The sequence below is a fragment of the Monodelphis domestica genome, chromosome 5 (genome assembly GCF_027887165.1).
Source record: "Monodelphis domestica isolate mMonDom1 chromosome 5, mMonDom1.pri, whole genome shotgun sequence".
Classification (NCBI taxonomy): domain Eukaryota; kingdom Metazoa; phylum Chordata; class Mammalia; order Didelphimorphia; family Didelphidae; genus Monodelphis; species Monodelphis domestica.
Window position 1 is genome coordinate 105,887,698 of NC_077231.1, and position 27,080 is coordinate 105,914,777.

The 27,080-nt window shown below is 32.8% G+C and overlaps 1 protein-coding gene across 8 annotated transcripts in view; it reads left to right on the forward strand.

The window, feature by feature from the left end:
• Window positions 1-26,787, forward strand: part of TMEM117 (transmembrane protein 117) — a 192,269-nt gene extending 165,482 nt beyond the window's left edge. For all 8 annotated transcript variants that reach the window (XM_056799012.1, XM_056799011.1, XM_007503884.3 and 5 more), the window contains 4 exons: window positions 737-834; window positions 8,271-8,430; window positions 14,449-14,578; window positions 22,419-26,787. In XM_056799012.1, the coding sequence (XP_056654990.1) occupies window positions 737-834; window positions 8,271-8,430; window positions 14,449-14,578; window positions 22,419-23,065 (1,035 nt within the window). In that variant the 3' untranslated portion in view covers window positions 23,066-26,787. The remainder of the gene's footprint in view (window positions 1-736; window positions 835-8,270; window positions 8,431-14,448; window positions 14,579-22,418) is intronic.
• The last annotated feature ends 293 nt before the right edge of the window (window positions 26,788-27,080 follow it).

Below are 27,080 nucleotides of genomic sequence, written 5' to 3' on the forward strand. Positions count from 1 at the left end.
AAATAAGTTTTAGACAAAAAGAAAACCCACAGAAACCCACTTCAGTTTTAATCCAGTTGTAGCAGAGAAAATAATTAATTATGTTAGGACCTCTCTGGAACCCCAAGTGCCTATGTTATAGCCCTGAGAGAATGGGGTCAGGGAAGACACATTACAAGAAATTCCGGCTCTACCACTAGTACCCATGTGACTTTGGGCAAGTCACTTAATCCCTCTTGGCCTTAGTTCCTCATCTGTAAAATGAGATACTTGAACTAGATTACCTCTAATTCCCCATCAAATTTTGAATCTGTTTTCTCAAGATCCTATAACTTTTAAATGATATACAAATATTAGGTATTGTTGTTATTCTAGAATCTAATAATCATTTAATTATTTAGCTATGCGTAGTTTGCTGGCACAGCAGCTATATCTGTTGATCTCATCTCTTGTATAAGTTATGTGTATTTTATGGGAAATAGGAAAATTGTTTCAAAGGAGAAGTTGATTAATGATAAAAATAATCATTTCCATACACTGGAGACATATTAGGCCAGGATAATATTTTATACTATAATTCTATACATATATCCATATGTAAATAAATATAAATTTTAGTTGAAATGATGTGTCATAGTAATTATATCCTTGAAAATGTGCTAGATGTTTAAAATATATTTGATCCACAGTATTGTAAATTGTATGCAACCTGATTTTTAACATTTTTTAGCAGAATAATTTTATTTTGTTTCTTTAGGTCACTGATATGATGCTTCAAGACAAACCATATCCTGATTGGGGGAAAGCAGCTAGAGCTTTTTGGAAAAAAGGAAATATCAGAATAATTTTATTCTGGTAGGAAATTATTTATTCTGCCTATACATTTTGTTAGGTGTGCAGGTTTAGATGATTTATACTTTATTGTTGGGAAGTATTTAAAGGGTGAAAAAAAGAGGGAGGACTGAGCAATGTTTGAACCTCATTCTCATTTAAACTGGTTCAAAGAGGGAAGAATATATATGTATGGGTATGTGTGCATATACATATATACATACACATACAGTTCTGTATAAAAGTGATCTTTCCCAAAAAGGAAGTAGGAAAATTAGGGGCTACGAGAAAGGAGGGAGTGATAAGGGAGAGAAAGGCAATGGTCAGAACTAAAAAGACTTTTGAGGAGGGGGCAGAGTAAAAAAAGAGAAGGACAAAAGAGAATAGGATTGAGGGAGATATACTATGCTTGTGAATAAGATGAATTCACCTATAAAATTCAAGAAGAGAGCAGAATTGATTAGAAACCAGAAATCAGCAATTTGTTGTTTATGAGAGACACACTTGAAACAGAAAGACATAACACAGAGAGTAAAAATAAGGGACTTGAATAGAACCTATTATGTGTTAGCTGAAGTAAAAAAAGTTACTAGTAGCCACTATAAATAGACTGAATTAATAGAGACTATCAGAGAAACTACATTTTGATAAAAAATGCTATAGACAATTAATGTCAATCCAGAACATATATGCGCTAAATGACATAGATCCAAATTCCTGAAGGAAAGATTAAATCAATTATAGGAGTAAATAAACAGTGAAACAATACTAGTGGGGGACCTGCATTTATAACTTTTGTACATAGATAAATTTAACCATAAAATAAATAAGAAATAAAGGGAGGAATGGAATTTTTGAAAAGTTAGACGTGACAATTTCAGTAAAGATAATGATAATTAGATAATATATAAAAAATTTGGGGATACAGCCAAAGCAATAATACTTAAGGGAAAATTTGTATCTCTAAATACTAACACCAATAAAAGAGAGAAAGAGCAGATCAATGAATTGGACATACAACTAGAAAAAATAGTATTTTAATTTTTATTTGCCTACTTTGAAAGTGAAAGGCTGGACATAGAAACAGTCAATAATTTCATTAAAGAGAAAGATGACAATGGGACATATTTCAGAATTTATATGATGTAACCACAGCAAAGTTTAGGGGGAAAATTATATTTCTGAATGCATACATTGATAAAATAGAAAAAGAGCAGATCAATGAATTGGACATGCAATTTAAAAAAACCTAGAAAGTGAACAAATTAAAAATCCCCAATTAAATATCAGAATGGAAATCCTGAAAATCAAAAGAGACTAACAAAGTTAAAAGTAAAATAATAAACTATAAAACTACAGTTAGGAGTTTATTTATTTAAAAAAAAACAATACAACAGAAATGATTGGTTATTGTGATTAAAATATGAAACTAGAAAATTAAATTATTAGTATCAAAAATGAAAACACTGAATGAATCACTAGTGAGGATAACCCATATTGCCTAAAGATATGCCAGTAAAACTCACAATATAATTGAAAAGGGTGAATATTTACAAAACTATAAACTGCCCAGATTTAACAGAAGAGGAAATAGAATGCTTAAATAACCCCATCTTAGAAAAGTAAATTGAACTATGAAAATCCCCATGACCAAATGTATTTGCAATACCAAACATTTAAGGAACAATTAATCCCAAATCTATGTAAACTATTTGAAAAAAGTATGTAAAGTAGGAGTCCCACCAAATTCCTTTAATGGCACAAATTTGATTTTGATACCTAAACCAGGAAGAGCAATAACAAAAGAAAGTAGAGAACAATTTCCTTAATGAATATCAATCCAAACATTTTAAGTAAAATACTAGCCAAGAGGTTGTAAGAATATGTCACAAAGATTATGAACTATGACCAGAGAGGATTTGTAGCAAAAATGCAGGATTCATTCAATATTAGGAAAATTATCAAAATAATTGACCATGACCATATCAATAACAAAAACAACAAAAAACACAGGATTGTGTCAATAAATGCAGAAAAATCTTTTGAAAAAATACAACACCTATTCCTATTAAAAAAAACAAAACACTAGAAGGAGTAACTAGGTGGGTTAATATTCTGAGAACCAGGCTAGAGATAGGAGGTCCTGGGTTTAAATCTGGCCTCAGACATTTCCTAGCTATGTGACCCTTGTACTGATTCTAAGACAGAAAGTTAGGGTAAAAATAAAACAAAACAAAATAACAACAACAAAAACAACCCACTGAGGAACATAGGAATCAATGGAGTGTATCTTAAAATGATAGGTATTATATATTTAAAACCAAGAACAAGCAATACCTGCAATAGGGATAATTTGAAGCCTTTCCAGTAATATTAGGAATAAAGCAAGAATGTCCATCATCATCACTATTATTCTGTATTATATTCTAGAACTAAGACAAGAAAAAGAAGTTAATGTAATAAAAATAGGCCACAAGGAAACAAATATATCACTTTTGGCAAAAGATGTGATGATGTTCTCTAAACACAGTCTAAATGATCATGATATTCTAGTGTTTGATAAATCCAAAGATGCAAGCTTTGGGGGTAAGAATTCACCATTTGAAAAAATTTGCTAGGAAAACTGGATAGCAGTTTGACAGGAACTAGATAAACTAACATTTTATACGATATACCAAGATAAGATCAAAATGGAAAAATGATTTGGACTTAAAAGGTGATATTGTAAACAAATTTGGAGAACATGGGAAGATATACCTGTCAGATCTGTAGATAAGGGAACCAAACAAGAGATAGAGAGAATCCTGGGAAGTAACAACATCTAAAATGATTATTATGGAAATGTTTTGGATGCACATATATTTCTGATATTAAATTGCTTGTCTCCTGAAGGAGGGGGAAATGTTGGTAGGAAAAAAGTTTGGAACTCAAAACTTTTTCAATAATTATTGAAAAAATTTTACATGTAATTTGGAATAACAATGAAATAAAATAAAAACATGTAAATTTTTAAAAATTAATTGAATTAGGAAAAAACAATTTATTACAATTACATGGAATTTATACCAGAGATGCAAGGATGATTAAACATTAGGAAAATAATCAACATATTTAATCAAACCTATCAATAGATATAGAAAAAGCCTTTGGCCAAATACAACATTCAGGCTAAAAACCTTACAAAATATAATAATGGTGGGACCTATTTTTAATATCATAAAAAGCATCTATCTAAAACCAAAAGAAGGCATTCTATATAATGGAGATACACTAGAATCTTTTCTAATAAATATAAAAGTGGAGTAAGGATACCCACAGCTCTCCACTATTATTTGATTAGTTTTGAAAATATTATCAATTGCAATAAGATGAGATAAAGGAATTAAAGGAATAAAAATCAGTAAAGAGAAGATAAATCTATTCCTGTTTGCTGATGGTGCAATGATTTACATGGGAAACTTTAGGCAATCATTAATGATATCAATTTAGAAAATTGGTAATTTCAGCAAAGTTGCATGCCATAAAATAAAATTTAAAAAAATCAATACTATTTCTATTCATATCTTATCACAGTGCTTAACAGAATATGTACCTAATAAATGTTGATTATGTATTAATGACAAAATATGAGAAGCAATAATAGTGAAATCCTATTCCAAATAACTATAAAATGCATAAGATATTTAGAGATCAACCTCTCAAAGCACCCATAAATATAAATATAATAAATATAAATATAAAACACTTCTTAATGAATTAAAGGACAACCTAAATAGATGTAGGAATAATTAGTACATGGAGGCAGCCTGGTGGCTCAGTGGATAGAGTGTGAGGTCTAGAGATGGGGGATCCTAGGTTCAAATTTAGCCTCAGACACTTCTTAGGGTGTGACCCTGGGTGTGACCCACTTAACCCTCATTGCCTAGCCCTTACCAGTGTTCTGCCTTGAAATTAATGCTTAGTATTAATTCTAAGATGGAAGTTAAGGGTTTAAAAAAGTGATCAGTGCTCATAATCAGGCCTTGCTAATATAATAAAAATTACAGTACTACCAAAATTAATTCACATTTTATGCTATGCTAATCAAATTACTAAGATGATACTTTATAGAGTTTGAAAAATGCATTTGGAAAAACAAAATCTAGAATATCAAGGGAAAATATAAGTATAAATAAAGATGATATGGGAATAGCACCTTCAGATATTATATATTATATTGTTATATTATGTTATATTATATCATATATTGTCTCATGTCATATCATATCACATCATATTATATTATGTCATGTCATAACATATATTATACAATATATCACATCACATCATATATAATATCATATTATAGTATATTTTATTTTGTTATTATATTATTTATATATTATATCATATCATATCATATTTTATTATATTGTATTATATTATATTATAAGCAACAGTCATCATACCTTTCTGATCTGGGTTAAAAAAATCGTGAAATAAATCAATGAAGCACAGTAGACAAGGAGATTCAGAAATAATAGAACTCAAAAGAAAACATATTACCTATAGAGAAATTCCCTATTTGATAAAAATTGTTAAGAAACTGGAAAGCATTCTGGTAAAGAATAAGCTTAAACCAATATCTTCCACCATATGCCATAACATGTTATCATAGTTTAAAGAGGATTTAGATGTTGCAATAGATATAGTTTGGGGTCTAAAGTCAGGAAGATACATGTTTTCTGAGTTTATAACTAGCCTTATGAACTTAATAGCTGGGAGATCCAGGGCTGAAATCATTTAACCCTATTTACCTCAGTTTGCATCTATAAAATCAGCTGGAGAGGAGAATAGCAAAACCACGCCAATGATTCTGCCAAGACAAATTTAATATTGTCGCAAGAAGTTGAAAACGACTGAATAGCTAAACAACAACAAATCATACTATAAAAAATTTAGATGAGAAATAGATCTTCATAGCTATGAGTAAGAAATATATTTCTTATACAATCAAGACATGGAGACAATTACAAAAGATAAATAGATAGCTGATTACTTGAGACTGAATAACTTCTGCACAGACAACATTAAGACATCTAGTATGAGGGGAAGTGGTTGAATGGGGGAAAAAACACATTTTGCATTAATTTTTCTCTGATAGAAATTTGATATTAAAAGATATATATATATAAAACAAATATATGTGTATTTATATTTGTGACTAATAGCCATTTCCCAATAGATAAATGGTCAAATGATGTGAAAAGTTCTCAAAAGCATTGCAAAATATTCAATCACATTACAGAATGATCCAAGTCACTAATAATGATAGAGATAGAAATCAAAATAACTCAGAGGCTTCCCTTCACACCCTGTAAATTGAAAAACGGTCAATATTGGAGGAGTTATGGGAAGATAAGCACACTAATATATTTCTGGTGGATCTGTGAAATTGAACAACCATTTTGGCTAGTAATTTGGAATGATGCAAATGAAATCACTAAAATGTCCATATGCTTTGAACCAGACTCTTTATCTTAAGTAAGCCATTAGTAAGAAAAATAAATCTCTATATACTCCAAAATATATATAGAAGTACTTTTTGTTATACTTGAGAATTGGAAACAAAGTATATGCCCATCAATTGGGGATTTGCTCAACAAACAGTGGCACATGAATGTACTACTATAAAAAATGATCATAGATGAATACAGAAGCATGAAAAGATCTATATGAGCTAATGCATAGTGAATTAAGCAGAGCCAAAAAAACTACACAGTGACTACCACAAATGGAAAGAATGACAAAAAAAAATCAAAAGAAAAAGTAATAAAATAATAAAATATCAAATGGGACTTAAATTAAGAGAGATGAGAAGGCACACCCAAACTACCCCTTGATGGAATGGGGAAGTCCACAGTTGTTACATATTGCATATGTTTTCAGACTTTCTCAATGTATCAATCTCTCAAAACAACAATAACAACACTCATGTAATTGCGCTCAGCGAGGGAAAGGGGATACATGAAATACTATAGCAAAGTAAGATACAGAATATACATCAATAAAAATTATGTTAAAAAAAAGAATAAAACTGACCCTTTACTAGGTAAACCTCAGAGGTTTCTTTTATGCTCTAGGATAAAATCTGAACTCCGTCTAGATTTAAAAACCCTGTACAACCTGCCCCCACCCTGACTCTTCAGCTTTATTCCAGCTTTCTGGAATAAGCCAAACTGGCTTTCTCTCTATTCCTCACTCATGACACTACCTCTCCTGTCTATTCTGCATTGGCTATCCCCAGCCCCATTCCTGCAACACTCTCCTACCTCTCCCTCATAGAAATGCTCTCTTCTTTTAATATGCAGCTTGAGTACCATCTTCCGCATGATTTTTCTGATTTCCTCAGCTCTTTGTCCACTCCCTTGGAAATTAATGTTTACATTTATATTTATTCACTTATATTTATTATATTTATTTATGTATAACTTGATATCTACCTCATTTGAATGCAAACTCCTTTTAAGTTAAGATTACTTCAATCTCTGTACCTAGCCCATTTTTTTTAACATATTAGATACTTAAAAAATTATTGTTGATTGATGTGTAGGTAATCTTAGATTCCTAAAGATGATGCCCCTTTGGTGCAAACTCTGTCAATTTCTTCCATATTTGAAAGGGTTCATAATGGGGTAAGAAATAAACTGCCTTTTGTCTAAATTGAAAGATGTTCATCACTGGTGTGGCAAGAGGATAATATATTATTAATAAAATTATTATTATCAATTATTTTGTTGTACAAACTATCTCCTAAGACAGAGACTCTGCAGTCTGTATTTGTGATATACCTATAAAATCCTCGATCCTTGAAGTTTTAAAGTACAACTTTTTTTTGCAGAAATAGATGATTAAAGGTGAGATAATGTGATAGTAATTGGATGAAGAGGCAACCAGATAGAGAATAGCTCATTGAAAGTAAGTCTCGGTGAAAGCAATGGGACTTATGTTTAATGAAACCCTTAGCAGAGAATGGATAAGGAAAGCAAATGACTCCTCCATACTGTTGCCATCTACTTTATGTGCCCACAGGTGCAACTACAATCACTGTAATAACTGAAAAATATATAATGTGTGATGGAAGATATTAAGCTGACACTTTTTGAACTCATGTTGAAAGCTAAGCTCATTCATAATATTTGTGCATAATAATTTCTTTATAGTTTTTAAATATTTATTTAAATATTTTCATCTTTGTAAGAGAAAATCTTGTCAAAGATAGTCTTCTGTGGGAATAGCAAACATTTTTAAATGTTGACTTTTAAAAGAAATTATTACATTTAATTTTGTATTTTCTAAGTTGGCCATATTTTGGATAGAAGATATGATTAATGAGGAACTTAATAACAAATCATAGACCGAATCATATCTCTCACAATAAATTTTACAGTATTCTTAAAGAAGTGTTTTGTTTTTTATAGGTCAGTTCTTTTTACTTTAACCTCTGTTGTTGTGCTTGTCATCACTACGGATTGGATCAGCTGGGACAAGTTGAATCGTGGATTTCTGCCCAGTGATGAAGTCTCTAGAGCTTTCTTGGCTTCCTTCATCCTCGTCTTTGATCTTCTTATTGTCATGCAGGTACATTGGATTCTCTGATCTTTCACTCCACTCATTTAAGCAATCATACATTTTTCTTTTCCAATATAGATTTCACAAGAGATATCAAATGCTTCATATGCAATGATTATTAGCTGAAGAATAAGACAGTGTGACATAGTGGTTAGAGATCCTGCCTTAAAACCAATACTACCTAGTTCAAATCATGCTTTTGATATATAATGATTTTGTGAATGTGGGCAAGTCATTTAATCTCTCAATTCTCTAAGCATCTCTGTACAAGAAAATCTTGTAGTCTTGAAATGTTAGATTAAAGACCCTATTCCTATTGGCAGGGGACTTTTCTGACCATATTTCTTGAAGTAGGGCTGGAGGTTAAAATGAAAGTCACTTGGCTTTTTCTTTTGAAAATAATGTCCACTAATTTTATTTTCATTGCAAATAGGCATCTCAAAATTGTCTCTTTTGTTTTTTTTTTCTGTCAGAACTACAGTTGGAGGGGGGAACCCAACTATTTAGCAAATATGATGCAGAAGGGAACATAATGTAAACTAAGCAAAGCAATACCACTATCCTTCCAGTTATTCAGTTTCACAATTCTTCACTTTCCTCATCACACAAATTTAACCAGTTTCCAAATCTTTATCTACTACCATGCTGTCTCATTCTCTTCAATCTCATGACTCCCAACCTAGTTTGAGACTGAATCACCCATCACCATCTCTATTATGGTTGTTCCCAAATTAGCTTTGTGTTTCTCTACACACGGATCCATTCTCCACAAAGCTATTTTTCCTAAAGTACAAGTTTGACTATGTCATCTCCCTATTCAGTAGACTAGTCCCTTTCTGTTACTTCAAGGATAAACTATAAAATTCTCTCCTAGACATGTAAAGCCCATAACAACCTGCCCCCCTTGTCCTTTCTCTTCTTTTTTATACTTCTTATGTTTTTATGATCCAAAACTTCCTGACTCTGTACTTTTCACTGCATCGTCTTCCTTCCTCACCTTCACCTCTTACCTTCCTCTGGTTTCCGACATGAATCACCTTCTCTCTTTCGCAGGAGGCTTCTCTCCTGCTGTTTCCTTCCCCTAGGGAATACTTTCCATCTATTCTGTATTTATCTTGCATACATATAGTTGTTTACATGTCTCTGCATCATAATGCGAATTCCCCAATAACCCTTTATTCAATAAAATTGAAAACTAATGACCAGAACTATGTCATGAGAACAAAACTAGAGGCATGTATATAATAAGATATTGGGTAAAGCAAAGTTGTTCAATAACACCACTTTTGTTTGACATAGGGCTAGAAATATTAGCTCTAGCAATAAAACAGAAATTAAAGGAATAAACATAGGCAAAGAAGAAACAGAATGACTTTTTAGGTGATATAATCCCTTATTTAGAGAACCCTAGAGTGTCAATTAAAATTAATTAAAAAAAACACTTTACCAAGTATGTGAGATATAAACCAAACTACAAAAGTCATGAGCATTTTTTTATATTGCCACCAAATCCCAGCAGGAATCCTGATATGGATTTTGAACTTAAGTCTTTCAGACTCTAAGTCCAGCACTTGGGTCACTATGCATCACCTAGCTGTTTTCTGCCTCCCTCTTCTCAGAATATTCCAGGAACCAATTCTAATCACTTACATAAAACATAATCAAAACATCTGGTTTTATGAATTATGGGATTATTATGCCTTATAAGACAGTGTTAGACAGGGAATTTGGAGAAGTTGGATTCGGGAAATATGAGGTATCCAGTTTGGAGAAACTAAGTTGGGTAAGAAATCAGAACAGGATATGTAAGATTGAGTCATTTTCATTGAGGTAGTATTTGAAGCCATGAGAAAGAATTCCCATCAACATGAGAGAGAACAGAGAGAAGGAAAAACAGCTTTAATAATAAAATTGATCCTAAGGGAATATACAATTAGATGAAAGGGAGAGGAAGAGAAGCTTTCAAAAAACACAGATAACAAGCAAATTGTTGAATATGTAAGAGAAGAAACAAAGTGTTTACGTCACTGGAACTAAGAAGGGAAAAGATTTGTGAAAAAAACTTTACTAAGACCTGGAGAAAGAATGAGTTATTTTAGGTCATTTAATATAGTATGATTTAGCAGTAATTGAATACAAAAATGAAAATCTGAGTGAATTCCTGGTTCAATGGAAGGCAGTCTGGTATTATTGAAAGACATTCAGAGAGGTGGTATTTGTAAAAAGTGGTTCTAAAGCATTGTAAAGTAATCATGGCAGTCGTTGTGGGAATTTGTTTTGCTTGACTTTGTAATTTGTCTCTAGGGATTTGTTTTTCTTCGTTCTCCTCCTTGGGGAAGAGGAGGTTAAAGAAAGAGAAAATAAATGCTTAATTGAAATTGTTTAAAAAGTTATCATGAAAATTGTCTCCTCCAAGTATGAAGCAAATATGAAATTTGTGTTTTAACTTATTTTTACACTGATTTCTACTGTAAGGTACTTAGAAAAAGAATCAAAGTTTGTTACAATATGGTAGAGGAGAAAAAAATTGCTAGATTTGGAGCCAGAGTTGCTTATAACCTCTGTATACATTGATAAGTTACAACCTTTCTCTTTGGGTTTCAGTTTTGTCATCAGTAAAGTGAAGTGGATATAAAATTTAAGAACCTAAACGTAAAGTGCAGATCTAAAGTTAAAGGTCCATTATAGTTTTAAGACTATTTTATGCTTTACAATTTTAAAAAAACAACAGACATTTAACATGATTTAGTAAGGTTGTTTATTCAAAGGTGATAGTTGTTAAAAAAAAATGCCAGGCCTTTTACAGGATAGAACAAAGTAATAAAACTATATCATGTTCAAATAAATGAAAGCCATTGGGATTTGACTAGATGGGAATAGACACATAATGTGTATCTGTGATTTTTATTTATATATCCTATATGTGCAAACATAGAGGCATGTACATATGTGTGTGTTTGTGTGTGTAATGTAAATGGTTTAAAGAAGTTGTTTTTTAATTGCTATATTGGAAGTAGTGTCACTGGCAAGCTATAATACAACCTTATACTCTTCAAAAGAATAATGGGAAATAAAAGTATTTTTCTTAAGCTTCCTGATAAGGATATAATCCTTCCCTTTCCCACCACTTTTTTCATGCTCTTAAATATAAATATTTCAACTGCTAACTCAAAATATTTCCAAAATGATTCAGTCACAAAAAAGGGCTTCTAGTCTTTGTTATCCTGCGAAAACAGAAAGGTGTATTGTGCTCTCTGTCTAGCATTCTGAAATATTAAGATCATTCATTTCCTCCATTTTATCCTGGTGGAGATTAACAGTACCTGAGGAGGCTATCTAGAAGAAACTATGGTATTTACTGCCTGTTCCTTAGTTGTAAAGAGAGTGGAACTAAGGAATATATTGTATTATATTTCCAGGGTGTGTGTGTGTGTGTGTGTGTGTGTGTGTGTGTGTGTGTGTGTGTGTGTGTTTGTAGAAAGTAGAAAGGAAGAAGGGATGGTGGAATAGGCACACAGAAACTCTTCTCCATTCCAGTAAAAATTCATTGTCAAATGCTAGCTATACTACAACATTATTTATGAATGAACCTCATTATTTTATAGTTATTATTCACAGATTCTGTAAATGTAAAATGACATAAATATCCAAAGATGGACCTTATTTTTACATAGTAATATTTGACTTTAAAATTCTTTTATTTTCTCTCTAATATTTGCTACCGTGACATTCTGCACAACAAAGCATCATTAGTATCCGACTTTCAGCTCAAAGAGGATATCAGCCAACTTCAGTTGTCCTTGCCTGACAAACTTTAGCCCCTACTAGTGAGTCTGCATATATATAGCTTTTTGAGTGGATGGATGGATAGATGAATGAAGAAAAATATTAAGTGATTACTTTGTGCAAAATTCTGATGATGTCAATAAAAAGGTGAAACTTTCAAAAATGATAATACCTTGCTTGTACTGTTTTAGTTTAACTGATTCTATGGTGTGTTTATTTTATAACTGAGTCAGTTTTTCTCTGAGTTAGTTTCAAGGTACAAATGTCATCCTCAAAAGGTTTTCATCCACTCTTAGGCAAGTGGTTTCTCTTCTCTGGTTTTAATTTCCCCCTCTTGTTCCATGAACATTAATAGGAAAATATTAGTGTTTTTTAAAATGAGTTTTTGTAGCTTGAGAACATTGAAATTTCTGTGCAGTTTCCCAGACATGATCTAGTATCCTCTTTGTTAATCCCAAAACTACCTCATTATCCAGCTCACAAATCTGTTCAAAATGTAAAAAGAATGATAGACTGATTCAATTATTAATTCAGTTCACATCATAATCTGAGCATTGTGTGTTCTTCCATTTTGACTTTCGATTGTGGATAGCTTGACCAACCTTTTTGAGAAGCCATGTATATATATCAATCATTGTTCTGAGTTCTGAAGCAATCATTACAATGTCACTTAGGAACAGGAGAATTTGTGGAATTTCTAAATTAACAGAAAATCTCTTCCCTTTCCCCCCTTCTTCCCCCCCCCCCCCGTGTATACTATATGAAAGAGCAGCAGTGATACTTGAAGTTGAAATTGGGTAGAGAGACACACTTGACAAAATACATAGATAGGAAATTCATGTTTGAAAGTAACACAAGTTTAAAATTCTTTAGAGATACATTTTGCAAGATGTCAAAGAATAGAGGAACGATGACAAAAAAGAGGAAAGAGTGATAACACTAGTGTAAAGACAAAAAAATTCTGAAAGACTTTAGCTATCTGATCAACCATATTTCTAAAGATTTATGAGAAAACCTGTCATCTACCTCCTGACAGTGTTGAAATGATGGGCTCAGATTTCAAACTGAGATTTTTTTTCCTTTTTTTTTGACCTGACCAATAGAAGAATTAATTTTGTTTGATTGTACACATTTTGAAACAGAGGCTTAGTTTTTCTTTCTCAATATATGTGTGTGTAAGTGAGAGAGAGAGAGAAAGCAGATTTTTGTTACATAAAAAAATGAAGATAACAAAGAAGACACTAGTATACCTATGCTTACTTTGTCAGATATAAAAATAAATGTGTTAGCAGGGGGCCTCCAAACTAATAACCCAAACCCCCAACTATGAAGTGTATTTTTTTAAAGGAGCAGTTAAAAAAAGAGTAAGAAAACAGAAAGAGAAATTATGCTCTGGTGTTGCTTTTTACTCTATGTGATCCCATTTGGGGTGTTTTTGGCAAAGTGTCTGGAGTAGCTGGCCATTTCCTTCTACAGTTCACAGTGTTAAGTGACTTGCCCAGGGTCACACAGCTAGTAAGTATCTGAGGCCAGATTTGAGTTCAGAAAGATAAATATTCCTGACTTCAGAACCAGCACTCTATCCTCTGAACCACTAAATCACCTATATTCTTAAGTCAGTGATTTCACATATAAAGAAGAGTATAAATAAGAAAAGAAAAAGATAAAAAATCCCTAGCTTTTTCAGGATTAGCAGTACAACACAGTTCTGAGTTTTAAAGGAAAAAACAAAAGAGCAGAGAAACTTCAAATTCCCTGTTCTCTTACTCATAAAAGAACAACTGTGTGCCCTTAGCAACTAAGACCTTCATGAGTTCTGAATAAAAGATGGTAGGAAAGAGAGAAAGGAGAAGAGTAGGAGATGCTATCTTCAAGAGAAGAGAAGAAAGAGTGAAGGGATATACTTAGTACAAGGCACTTGAACTTTCTAATTATCAGCTTTCCCTCCTATAGTTTAAAAACAAGATGACTTAATTTTCCTAGATATTTTTCTTCAGTATGTAAGGAGTAAACATCAATTGTCCAAAAATAACTTCTGCACTGGCAGTAATATGATTATTTTGGAGGAAATCTATTTTGGGGCAAAAAAATCTCTAATGGATGATCAGTTACTTAATTTGCAAATAACTTTTTCTTCATAAATTTTCCTATCTTTAAATGATTTAAAAGTAGGTTCTTCAAACTAGGCATTTTTGTATTCTTGTGAAAGTCACATTTTTTTTTGTCATTTCTCTCTAACAGGATTGGGAATTCCCACATTTCATGGGGGATGTTGATGTAAATCTTCCTGGATTACATACACCTCATATGCAGTTCCAGATTCCTTTCTTCCAGATGATCTTTAAAGAGGAATACAGAATACATATAACAGGTATATAGCCTTAGTAAACACTTTTGGTTACCTATTAGAATATATTGCCCTGTTTATTTTGAAGAGATGAATTATTTCCTAATGTATAGTTCAGCATACCCTTTTAAAAAGATTTTAACATTCTCTTCATGTCCCTTCTTTGATTATTGATGAGATTAAAAGAAGGTACTAATGTTTAAGGAAATCTACTTGCCTGAAACAATTAACAATTCCTAATTGTAAGGGTTAAATTTAATGGTTGGACAATAATTTTATGAAATTATATGGTCACCAATATTTATTATATCTTGAGTCAGAAATTTATTTATAAATATTTATAAAATGGAGAAGAAACAATAGAGAAATGTGAAGAGTTTAGAGAAGTTATCTATTTTATTCCAGGCAGAGATTAATTAGCTCTCAACCAGAAAGGCTGGTAGTGAGTAACCACTTGGCCTCCTCCAAGATGAAAGCTAGTCTCTCCAGAAACTAGGAAAGGAGTCACCCTTTCACTCATACCACAAAGTAGTCCAAGAGTCAGAGTCCAAGTTGAAGCCGAACTCCAAGCCCCTGATCCAAGCCAAAGTCTCCAGCAAAGCTCCTTTGAAGACTATTTCTAGAAGATGCTCTTCAGACTATTTTCTCAAAGACCATCTCAAACTGAATGATTCATGGCTTTTATGGTGCTAGCACTGCCCAGCAGGCAGTGTTTGTGGGAACCAGTTCTCATCCTCTGGAGGGGAGAACTCTTATTGAAAGCCTCTGAAGGTGTCAACTCTTATCATAAGATTCACAAGTTTGGAATCCATACATCTCACCCTTTGAAAGTGTAAGCTCTTAGCAAAGGATTCACAAGTTTCTGGGGTTGTCACACATTGTAGTAAGCGACCTGCAAACTCCCATCTAGTTCAAGCTTTTGTTGGTTCAATACAAAAGTGGACAAAGGAGAATTAATCCTGTCTTCACAATCTAGTGAAGTAGTTATTGTTTAACAAGTTATTGTTTAACCAAGAATTCCCTTTTACAAGTATAAACTCAGAAAAAAGAAAAAAGAATTCCCTTTCACATAATTACCTTAAGTCATATTTGTTGTTGCTAAAGAGAAAAAATCACCTTTGTTTAAAAGATTCTTTTATAGATTCATGAGTTGTATCATTTTTCGGTTCATATTGTTCTATTTAGTGTGGTTTTGAATAATTTATGATAATAGACTTCCACAACACCCAAGTCATTCTAGCCTTTAAAAGACTGCCTGAAATTAAGTTTTATATCAGTTTTTAACACAGAGATTAATTATCAAAAATAAAGAACAAGCCATGTTTGTTCCTTTTCACATATAAGCTTTGTGTGTATATGATGCATGTGTGTATGTATATGTTTTAAAGACAGTGACTACTCAGTATCCTCTCCCATCCTTTAATCAAGGGAACTTAAGCAATCTGTGCTTATGCTTAACCATATGTTCTGTGGCTTAAAATAACCAAAACAGAGAAAATCTGAATACTGATAGAATTTTTGCTTCCCAAAGAAGCTGATTGGCAAGAACAGATAGCCTGTGCAAAAGTCACCCAAGGGGAGGTACTTACACCCATATGTATTATAGTTATTAGAAAGATTCACTTAATCATTATAATAATCAAATGGGTACTCATAAACTATGACCTATATGAAACTGGTTGCTTTTTCCTAATGTGTATATATTTCTTGTAATATGCATTGTGTATATAATATAATATATACAAAAATTTATGTGTATATGTAATGATGGGCTTTATTAACTTTGGTTTTAAATAGAAACCAGATGCATCATATGTATCCATGTGCTTATTCTCCATTTTAGAAATATTGCCTTACACAAAATTAAAAAAAAACCCAGCTTCTTTGGGAAGCAAGGATTCTATCAGTATTCAGATTTGCTCTGACTGGGGTTTAAATCCTACCTTATATTGGGTCCAAAAAAATGATAATATTTAGAGCTAGAAAAAACCCTAGGGAACATCTTATCTATTGCCTTTGTTTTACATGGGAACAAATTGAGTCTCAGAAAGGTAAAGTATCTTGTGCCACGTCATATAGTTAAGTGGCAGAGCTAGAATTCAAACCCCAGCCTTTCTGATAATTGATCATTATTCTTTCCACCATGACACACTGCTTTATGCTATATAGCTTCTAAAATTTGATACATACCACAGGTTTTATGGTTAACTTTAATGTCATAAATGAAGACACAAATTTCTACAAGAAGAATCCAAGTAGAGTTTTAATCTTTGCTCGCCCTGGTGAATTACTTTAGCAGGAAGCCTCCAAACTAAGAGCTCCAAACCTCCAGCTATAAATTAATAAAAATTAAGAGAAAATCAAAAGAGAAATCATGCTCTGAAGTAAATTACTTCAAAAATAGAGGAGTGCAGAAACAAGAAAAGAAAAAGATTTAAAAATATAGCCCTTCCTGGATTTGCAGTACATTGCAGCAATAAACAGCAGGCTAGGAGAGAACAGAACTGCTGAAAAGTTTTCAGTCCTCTTTTCTCCTACCAATAGCCCCAAGGAGAGTCCTCAGTAAAAGATAATAAAGGAAAAAGATGCATGCTGTTTTCATAGAAGAAAGGAAGGAACTAAGAGATGAAAGTCCTTAGCATGAAACCTTTAGGGAAAAGGAAAAGAAGAAAGCATGGATCATAGAAGCCATACCTCAGAAGCCTTCCAGTTTAATGCTTTCATTTTCATGTGAAGAAACTCAGAACCAGAGAAGTGACTCATCCAGGTTTACCTAGCCAGTTTATACTTAGGAATGGGACTTGAAATGAAGTCTTTACAAGATATTGGTAATGTGACTATTCTCACTTGATTCATAAATAACTCCCATATAAGTAACCAGGCATTTCCTGTCTGTTATGATAAAAATCCTTTTAAATTATATATTAGGTACTTTTCATGACATAAACAGAGTCAAGATAAAGGGCTGGAGCAGAAACTATTATGCTTTGGTTAAAGTTTAAAAAAAGCATGCCTGTGTATGTCTCCCTACTTTAACATACTGTAGAATTCTGACTTTTAATTCACTCTGCTATCCTCTTTCATTTCATGGGTGAGTTCATCCCATTCATATTCACAATTATGATTACTGTGTGTTTTCCTCCATCTTATTTTCCCCCCATTTAACCTTTTCTTTCTCTCAGCCATTCTCTATTCACAAATGTTTTGCTTTGGACTACTGTCAACTCCAGTTCATCCTCCTTTTTATCTGTTCCTACCCTTCTCTAATTTCCCTTTTTTTCTTACTTTCCTATAGTGAAAAATAGGTTTCTATATAATGGCTATTTCATTGTTTTTCATTTTTTTGAATTTGTTTTTTGTTTCCTGATGTTTTGTGGAGTTCTTGGCTTCTATTTGTCCAGTCTTAATTTTTAGGGAATCTTTTTCTTCCTTGAGCATTTTACTTCATTTTTAGGAAGTTATTTTCTTCCTTAAGGTTTTTTGCTTTCTATTTTAGAGTGCTATTTTCTTTAGTGAATTTTTGTTCCATGCTGTTAGTGATTTCTCTTTTTTCCCTTCCCAATTTTTCTACAGTCTCTCTTATTACTTATTTTTATCATCTTTTGGATCTCTTTCAGGAGTTCATTTTGGGCCTGACATCCTTTCAAATTTTCCTTTGAGGCTTCACAAATTTCTGTCTTGGCATTGCTGTCCTCTTCTGAGCATGTATTTTTGTTTTCCCTGTTGCTAAAATAGTTTTCCAGGATCAGGCTTTTTTCTTTTTCTTTTGCTCATTTTGGAAGGCTTTAAAAAAATATTTCTGTACCTATATATTGAAGTTCAGCTCCACTCCTGAATGAAGGGAGTCCCTGGGTTTCCTCAAGGGTTCCCCTGGTGCTGAGGGACTTTGGGCTTATCCTCAGCATGCTCTTGTCTACTTTTCTACATGCTTTGGGTTGCTTCTCAGTGTGCATTGGGCTAATCCTTACCCTGCTGGTTCTGCTGCATTAATCTTTTATCTTTGCTAGATGGTTCCTTTCTGCTATCCCTCTATGTTTTCTTGGGCTGAAATACTGCTTCACTTTTTCTTTTGTTGGTTCTGCCACTCTAGAATTTTCTTGGAGATTTTTTTTTGAATGTAGTTGTTTAGAGGTGGGTTTGGATGAGTTTGGAGCCTTCCTTTATACACCATATTAGCTCTTAGAAGTGAAAGTCTAAGCTTTTGGAGTATTTATTACAGAAATTGATTTGTTGTCTCTGGTTGTTTGGGACATTCAAGAAGAAAATACTTTCTTCAGCTCTGTTTTTCCTTCTAAAAATGTTTCAAACACCTCTTTATTTTTGTACATTCATCTCTTTTCATTTATGGTTCAGTTCATGTTTGCAGGGCAAATCATCCTGTGCTTAATCCTGAGATCCATTGTTCTTTGAAACATATTTTTTCATTCTCTTCTACATTTTCTAATGGGTACAAAATAGTCTTAAATTATGAAAATTTTCTTTCCTTTATATTTTCTTTCTCTTGATCACTTGTAGAATATTTTTTAGGTTAATTTAATTACTGCAGATCTTGGAGTTTTCAACTTTGGTTTCTTCTGGAAGCAAAGTATGAATTCTTTCATTTGGTATTTCATTTTTTATATTTACAGATTTTGAGCTTATTTTATTTCCTACATTATGATGTTAAGTTTTTTTTCATGTTTTATTCTTCTAGGAAATAATGCAGTTCATGGATATGTTTTCTTTTTCTTTTTTTTTCTTATACATTCTGGGAAGAACATTTCTTTTGGTTCTTCTTCCTCAGGGAACATTATTAGGGGTTTCCTCCAAAGTACTCAAGGATATTAGTCACCATGCCTTATGTGATGGTGGGGTGGTAAGATTATACATTCCAAAAATCTCACTTATGTGAAGTAGGAAAATGAAAGGTGATTTACACACTGTCACAGCCACAGCCACAGATAAAGAGTTTGGTGTAGACATAAATTAATTTTAGCATGGAAATAAGACTAGAAAAATAATGGAAAACATGATTTAAGGGAAAGAATACAGTAGGGTAGGGAGGAAGTAGTGACAAGCAAAACACACTTTCATTATAGAGGGTTGATTATAAAGGGTAATTTGAATCAGATCAAAATATTGAAATTTTATATTATTAATATTGTTGCATTCTCTTTCATTCCCCAGGGAATAGGTCATGTGTGTGTGTGCATTTTGCATATGTGTAGTAGTAAAGAGGCTTTGTTTTATTCATTACAATAGGAAAAAATAAAAATACAATTAATAAACATAACTTTAAATGTGTATGACATGAACTCACCCATAAAATGGAGAAGAGTAGCTGGGTATTAGAAAATAGAATGCAAAAATATTGTGTACAATAAACACAAAAAACATAAAAGATACACATAAAGTATTATAGAAGAATGAGAGTAGAATCTATTATGCTTGAGATGTGTTTTTTTTAAATGCAGGATTAGTAATCAAATAAAGCTATGATAAAAATAGACTTGGTTAAAAGAGATAAGTGGGAAAACTACATTATGCTTAAAGACATCCTTGATAATAACAATACAAAAGGTATAATAAAATCACTAGTTATATATATATATATATATACATTATGTAAAGAAAGTATATATATATGTGTGTATATACACATATTTATATAGACATATACATATATAATCATGCACTGAATGGATTGCATTAGTAAATAAGAAAAAGATAACTGGAGTGTGAAAAATAGATAGCAAAAGAATAATTTTGGGAGACCTCAATATGCCTCTTTAAGTCCTAGGAAATTTTAACACATATAAACAAAAAAAAAGTTAAGAAGATGAATAGAATTTTAGAAACCATAGGGATAAACTTTTTTTTTGTTCACTCTTTTATTTTATTTTTTAAAATTAATTTATTTAGTCAATTTAGAACATTATTCCTTGATTACAAGAATCATTATTTCCCTTCCTCCCTTCCTCCCATCTTTCCCACAGCTGAATTATAATTTCATTGGGTATTACATGTGTCATTGATCAGAACCTATTTCCATGTTGTTAGTGTTTACATTAGGATTTAGAGTCTATATCCCCAGCCATAACCCCTCAACCCATGTATTCAAGCAGTTGTTTTTCTTCTGTGTTTCTACTCCCACAGTTTTTCCTCTGAATGTGGATAGTGGTTTTTCTCATAGATCCCTCCAAGTTGTTCAGGATCACTGCATTGCCACTAAAGGAGAAGTCCATTACATTTCATTGTACCACAGTGTATTGGTCTCTGTGTACAATGTTCTCCTGGTTCTGCTCCTTTTGCTCTTCATCAATTCCTGGAGATCATTCCAGTCCCCATGGAATTCCTCCACTTTATTATTCCTTTGAGCACAATAGTATTCCATCACCAGCATATACCACAATTTGTTCAGCCATTCCCCAATTGAAGGGCATCCCCTCATTTTCCAATTTTTTGTCACCACAAAGAGCGCTGCTATGAATATTCTTGTACAAGTCTTTTTCCTTATTAGGATAAACTTCTTGAACTTCTTCCATTTGTTGAATGGAACCATAAGTATATGTATTTCTTACTGTTGCATGGAACTTTTATGAAAATTGATCCTGTATTAGTTCATTTAAAACTTGATAAATAATTATAGAAAAGAGATATTTTAAAATACCCTTATTGCCTGCAATATAATAAAAATTATAATTAGTAAATAGAATTTTAAAGAATTCTAGATTGAAATTTAAGTGTAAATTATCATCCTAAAAATGATCCTAAAGAGCCTTACATCCTAAAGAATGAGTGCATTGAAGAACAAGTCATAAAAAGAAAAGATAATTAATTAGAAAATTATACCACTTAGGAACTAGAAAAACTTCAAAGCAGACAGAAATTCTAAGTGGAAAATGTATATCTAAACACTTTTATCAACAAGAGAGAAGAAAAAGACTCCTTAGTTCCCCATGCCATTTCTAGTTGATGATATCAGTGGATTATAATCCTGATCAGAATTATAGTCCTGCCTTTCTAAACTTGAATTTGTAAAGGGTCCAATGTAATGTGATTTGTCATTAAGTTAAAGCATACAAAGTCTTCTTTTGAAATGGTTGCTTGAAACAAGCAGACCTTGTGGTACTGACTAGTAGAAGGTTGAGAGCATAAGAGAAGGAAATACAGGTTTACATGATACCTATTATGTGCCATGCAGTGTGCTTTTACAAATATTATCTCATTTCTTCCTTATAACAATTCTGCGAGATAGGTGCTTTTATTATCCCTATTTTACAGCTGAGAAAACAAAAATATCTTATCTGATCCTCATAGCAACTCTACAAAAAAGATGCTTTTATTATCCCAATTTTATAGTTGAGGGAGCTGAGGTGAGCAGGGTTTAAGTGACTTGCATAGTGTGGTATAGCTAGTAAATGTCTGAGGCTAAATTAGAATTTGAGTCTTTCAGGGTCCAGGTTCAGAAATATAATCATTGTGTCAACTGCTGCCTAATAGCTTATTCACTAGAAAGTCTGGATAATTCACTCACTCTCAAAATGATTATAGTAGATTGCCTTTGTAACAGTTCCACTATGCTTTGGAACTATTTGATTTAGAGGAATGATGCCTAGATTTTTCCATTATTGAGTATGAAGTGACTTCTCTCATTCTTCTAACTTGTTCATCCCATGATGCTCAACATTTCTCAGCAGAATGGAGTGGGGTGTGATAGGAGATAAAGTTAGTTTTACATCACTGGATATCATTAAGCAGACTTTGAATGACTATCTTTTCTGGTACAATATGAATTAGGTGACCTCTGAATTTCCTTTTAACTCTGTGATTCTAAAATATATTTTATGATTCTTTTATTAATTCATATTTTTCTTCCAAATAGGTAAATGGTTTAACTATGGCATCATCTTCCTCGTCCTGATTTTGGATCTTAATATGTGGAAGAACCAAATATTTTATAAACCACATGAATATGGGCAATATATTGGTCCAGGACAAAAGATTTATACTGTGGAGGATGCAGAAAGCTTAAAGGATTTGAACAGAACCAAACTGTCCTGGGAATGGAGATCTAATAACACTAACCCCCAGACTAACAGAACCTATGCAGAGGGAGATATGTTCTTGCATAGCAGATACATAGGAGCGAGTCTTGATGTCAAATGTCTGGCTTTTGTTCCAAGCTTGATAGCTTTTGTATGGTTTGGCTTTTTCATCTGGTTCTTTGGAAGATTTTTGAAAAATGAACAAGGCATGGAGAACCAAGATAAAAGTTACACACGAATGAAAAGGAAATCACCTTCAGAACACAGCAAAGATATGGGAATGACTCGAGAAAACACCCAAGTCTCAGTTGAGGATCCCTTGAATAATTCTCCTTTAGTCTACATTAAGTCAGATTTCAATGAAATTGTCTACAATTCTTCCCACGTGACCTCAGAAAACTTGAACTTGCACTTGAGTGAAGCCTGTGGCACAACAGAACCAGACCCAGCACCTGTGATGACACCCATAAATTCCATCCAATAATGTGATGCCCTCTTCCCCCAAAGACAAAGAAATGCACACAAGAGTATACCTTTAAGGTATACTTATGTCTTTTTGTACATAAGTTTTATGTAGCATTAGATGGAAAAATATAATGTAGGCCACAACGGTGCTCAACATGCTCTTTCTAGAACTCATTATTTTCTATTTGTATTATGATACATGTGCCTCCTGTGTATCCAACAGTCCTCTAGAGATTGCTTCTCACAATTGCACAAGCTAATTATTGCCATGTTGACTTTACAGAGTAGTGAACTACTAGATGATTATTCAAAGGTATAACGTTCTACCATAGTGGTGCCTTGAGACATCAAACTGTTTCTAACTGTCAGTAAGTCAACAAGCATACATTAAGTGCCTACTATGTTCCAGGCACTGGGCTAAGCACTAGAGATGCAAAGAAAAGGGAAAAACCGTCTTGCTTTCAAGGAACTCACAGTTTAATGTGGGAGACAACATGCAAACAACTATGTACAATTATACAGGATAAATAAAATGATGAACAAAGGATTAAAAGGGGTCAAGAAAGGCTCCTTGACAAAGGCAGAATATTAGCTGGGACTTGAAGGAAACCAGAAATGTCAGGAGATAGAAGTGAGGGAGATAATTCCAGGGATGGGGAATAGCCAGTGAAAATGCTTGGATCCAGGTGAAACTGAAGGTTCTGTACAAGAAATAGAAAAGAAAGGGAGCTAGATTTGGTTTTGAATGCCAAATAGAGAATTTTATTCTTGACCTTGGAGTCAAAAAGGTTCCATTGGAGTTTGTTGACTGGGAGTGATATGGTCGCACGTTCTTTAGAAAGATCAGTTTGATAGCTAGGTGGAGGAATGGACTGGAGTGGGGAGAAAATTCAAGGCAGAGTAGTGTTCATTAGAAAGAAGGAAGGGGTGTATTTGAGAGATGTGGTGAAGGTAGAATTAATTGATATTACTTGGTAACAGATCAGATATGAGAAGTAGAAATGAATGAAGAGTCAAGATCATATCTAAATTTTGAGCCTGAGGGATGAGAGGATGATGGTGGTCTCTGCTATAGTAGGAAAGTTGTGAAGAGGAGAGAAGCAGAGGAAGACTACACTGAATTCATTTTTGGATATATTACATTTTAAATGTGGGTGGGACATTTAATTTGGGATATCCAATGAAGTATAGATCAGTTCTATTTTTTCTTTAATTAAATTGTTTTGGCTAACATTGGAGATCTATTCGGGAAACTAATATAGTCAATGCCACAATAATAGTTTCTGGGGTAATATTGTTTCATTGGATATCTTTGTTGCCTACTTTACACAGTAGGTAGCTTTGATATTTGAACTTCAGAGAGGCATGTTGATTTCAATTTTTATTGGCAGACTGCCAAACAAAACATGGATATAAAAAACAATAAAAAATTAATCCAATATAGGTCAATTCTTATGAGAATATGACTTTCTCCATTCATTCATTGATTCATCATAATTAGATGATAATACCTAATTTTGTCTTTGATAATGAAAGATAAATTGCTACTTGGTATAGTCTCATCACTTAAGTGTAATTCTGTGGTGCCAAGGGAAAAAGATTCAGTTGTACAGGGCACCACATCTGTAAAACCTAGTGTAAACATAGCTCCTGTTTGTGAAAATTGGAAAACAGATGATAATTCTGAAATAATGAATTCCTTAAAAAAAGTCATGCAATAAAAGATTTTGCAGGAGAGAGATGGGAGGGAGAGAGAGAGACAGACAGACAGACAGAGAGAGACAGAGAGAGAGAGAGAGAGAGAGAGAGAGAGAGAGAGAGAGATGCTGAAAGAAACAAAGTAACATTTCCTGTCTTTTTTATTTTTCTTTTGAAAGTGAATAAATAAATCCCCATAAATGACTGTGGGACCTTTGTGTGTGTTCATTCCAGGAATCTGATGAAACCTAAGTTTCACAACAGTATATTGAAATAATCTACTAAAGGCAGAAATTTTAGAAACAGGAAATTCCAATTACCCTATAATTTAATTCAATAAATGATTATTCCATAATCTTCAGAAAAATCATTCATCAGGCTAAAACAATTTCTTGTCAAATAATGTTGGTGCTGCTTTTTGTCTTTATGACTTTTAATCTCTTTGTATTATTCTGCTTTTAAGCTTGCAACATGATGAATTTAACATGCATAATAGAACTATGTACTTGTTATCTATTACTTTGACAGCCACCTTTAAAAAATGTTATTTACTAGGCAGTTGGAACAAGTTTTCCTTCTGTACATTTTTTAAACCTTTATATTGAAATCATGAATTTGAAAGTCATTCTCTATCTTTGGTTTTATGGTGATACCAAACAAGGATGGAATTTTCCCAGTAGAGAATTTTCAAATTTCAGTATCAGGGATAAATGAATAAACACTTTATCAATGAGCAGTAAGAGCTTTCAGTTTCAGACACTCCTCTACTTCCCACACACAATTCTTTGTGGACCAGATTACTTTTCTCTTTTTAGCCTCAATACCTTTCCCTCTGAGAGAGTTGCTTTCCTTTCTAACTCGGGTGAACTACTGGCACATTCTTTCTTCTATGTAAGCCCAGGCATTTCACTGCTCAGTTCCTTCTTCTAACTCATTCATCCATAGAAACTCAGTAACTATAGTCTCTTGCCTGGGATAGTTGTAAACATTAGCTAATTTTTTTTCTGTTAATAACTCTAAGCTCCCAGAGAGAAATACCCCCCTGTGTCTCCACATCCCCTACCAAAAGTTTTAGTCACCCCACTCAATGACATCAAGCTCAATGATTTTATTGTGGCATCCTTTATGTCAATTCCCTCTTTCCATAGCTTCTTCCTTTCTCTAGAAGAGCAGCAAGGTGAATTTATGAGAGTAAGTCAGATTTTTCACTAATCCCAATGTAAAGGAAAACCCCATTGAGGGTGGGTGAGGAAGAAAACCCTGTAAAACTCCTGTCTGAAAAGTAAGTTTCTATTTATCTTGCATCTTGATTTCTTTGTAGATGCCTTCAGTAGGAGTCAAGTCAATGCTACATTTTTCCCCCAGGCATCAGAATATTTTAGCCTCTTGAAAAATTTCCTAAACTATGCACAAGATCTGAAAATATATATCACAAGTATCAAAACAAACATCATCACTTAGGAAAAGGATGACGAGCCCAGCATTCCTTGAAATCATTTTGGGGACCACTCACAGAAATCTGTTGTATACAACCTACAGCACAATGGAAAACATCATTTGAAAGACTGCTTCAGTGACTACAGGCCAAAATGTGAGAATAGTACATGTAGATCATTAGCAAAGAAGCATAATGGCAAAATGATAAAAATGTCAAAAGATCTACATAACAAAGCAAGCATAAACACCAGCATCTATGCAAATAAACAGCAAAATTATAGTTAACAAATTTATCTGTACTGTATGCATGATACTAACACAGAAATGAATAAACGTGAAAAATGAAATAATAAAATAGAAGCATACTCAAACTATGAACGAATATATGCAATATAGGTACATGGTCAATCATGTAATATGTTTGAAAACAAGCATAACAATTTCTCCAGTTTCCTATATAACATCATGCTAATCTTACTCCTGCATTGAACAGTTCAGGCTCTCTTGGGACCTGCTAACTTGATTGCCCCTACACCTGACCCTTTGTTCTCTAGATAACTTTTGTTATTCTTTTTCTTGTTCAATAAAATGTTTTGGGTAATTTGATTGGTATGGTGCTGAATTGGTAAATTAATTTAGGTAGAAATGTCATTTTATTATATTGGCTTGGCCTATGCATGATCAATTAATATTTCTCTGATTGTTTAGATCTAACTTTATTTGTGTGGAATGTTTTGTAATGGTCTTTATATAGTTCCTGGGTTTAGGGGCAACTAAGTGGCACAGTAGATAGAATTCTGGGCCAGAAATCAAGAAGACATATTCTTGAGTTCAGACACTTATTAGCTATGAACTTATACAAGTCACTTAAATCTGCCTCAGTTTCCTCATCTGTAAAA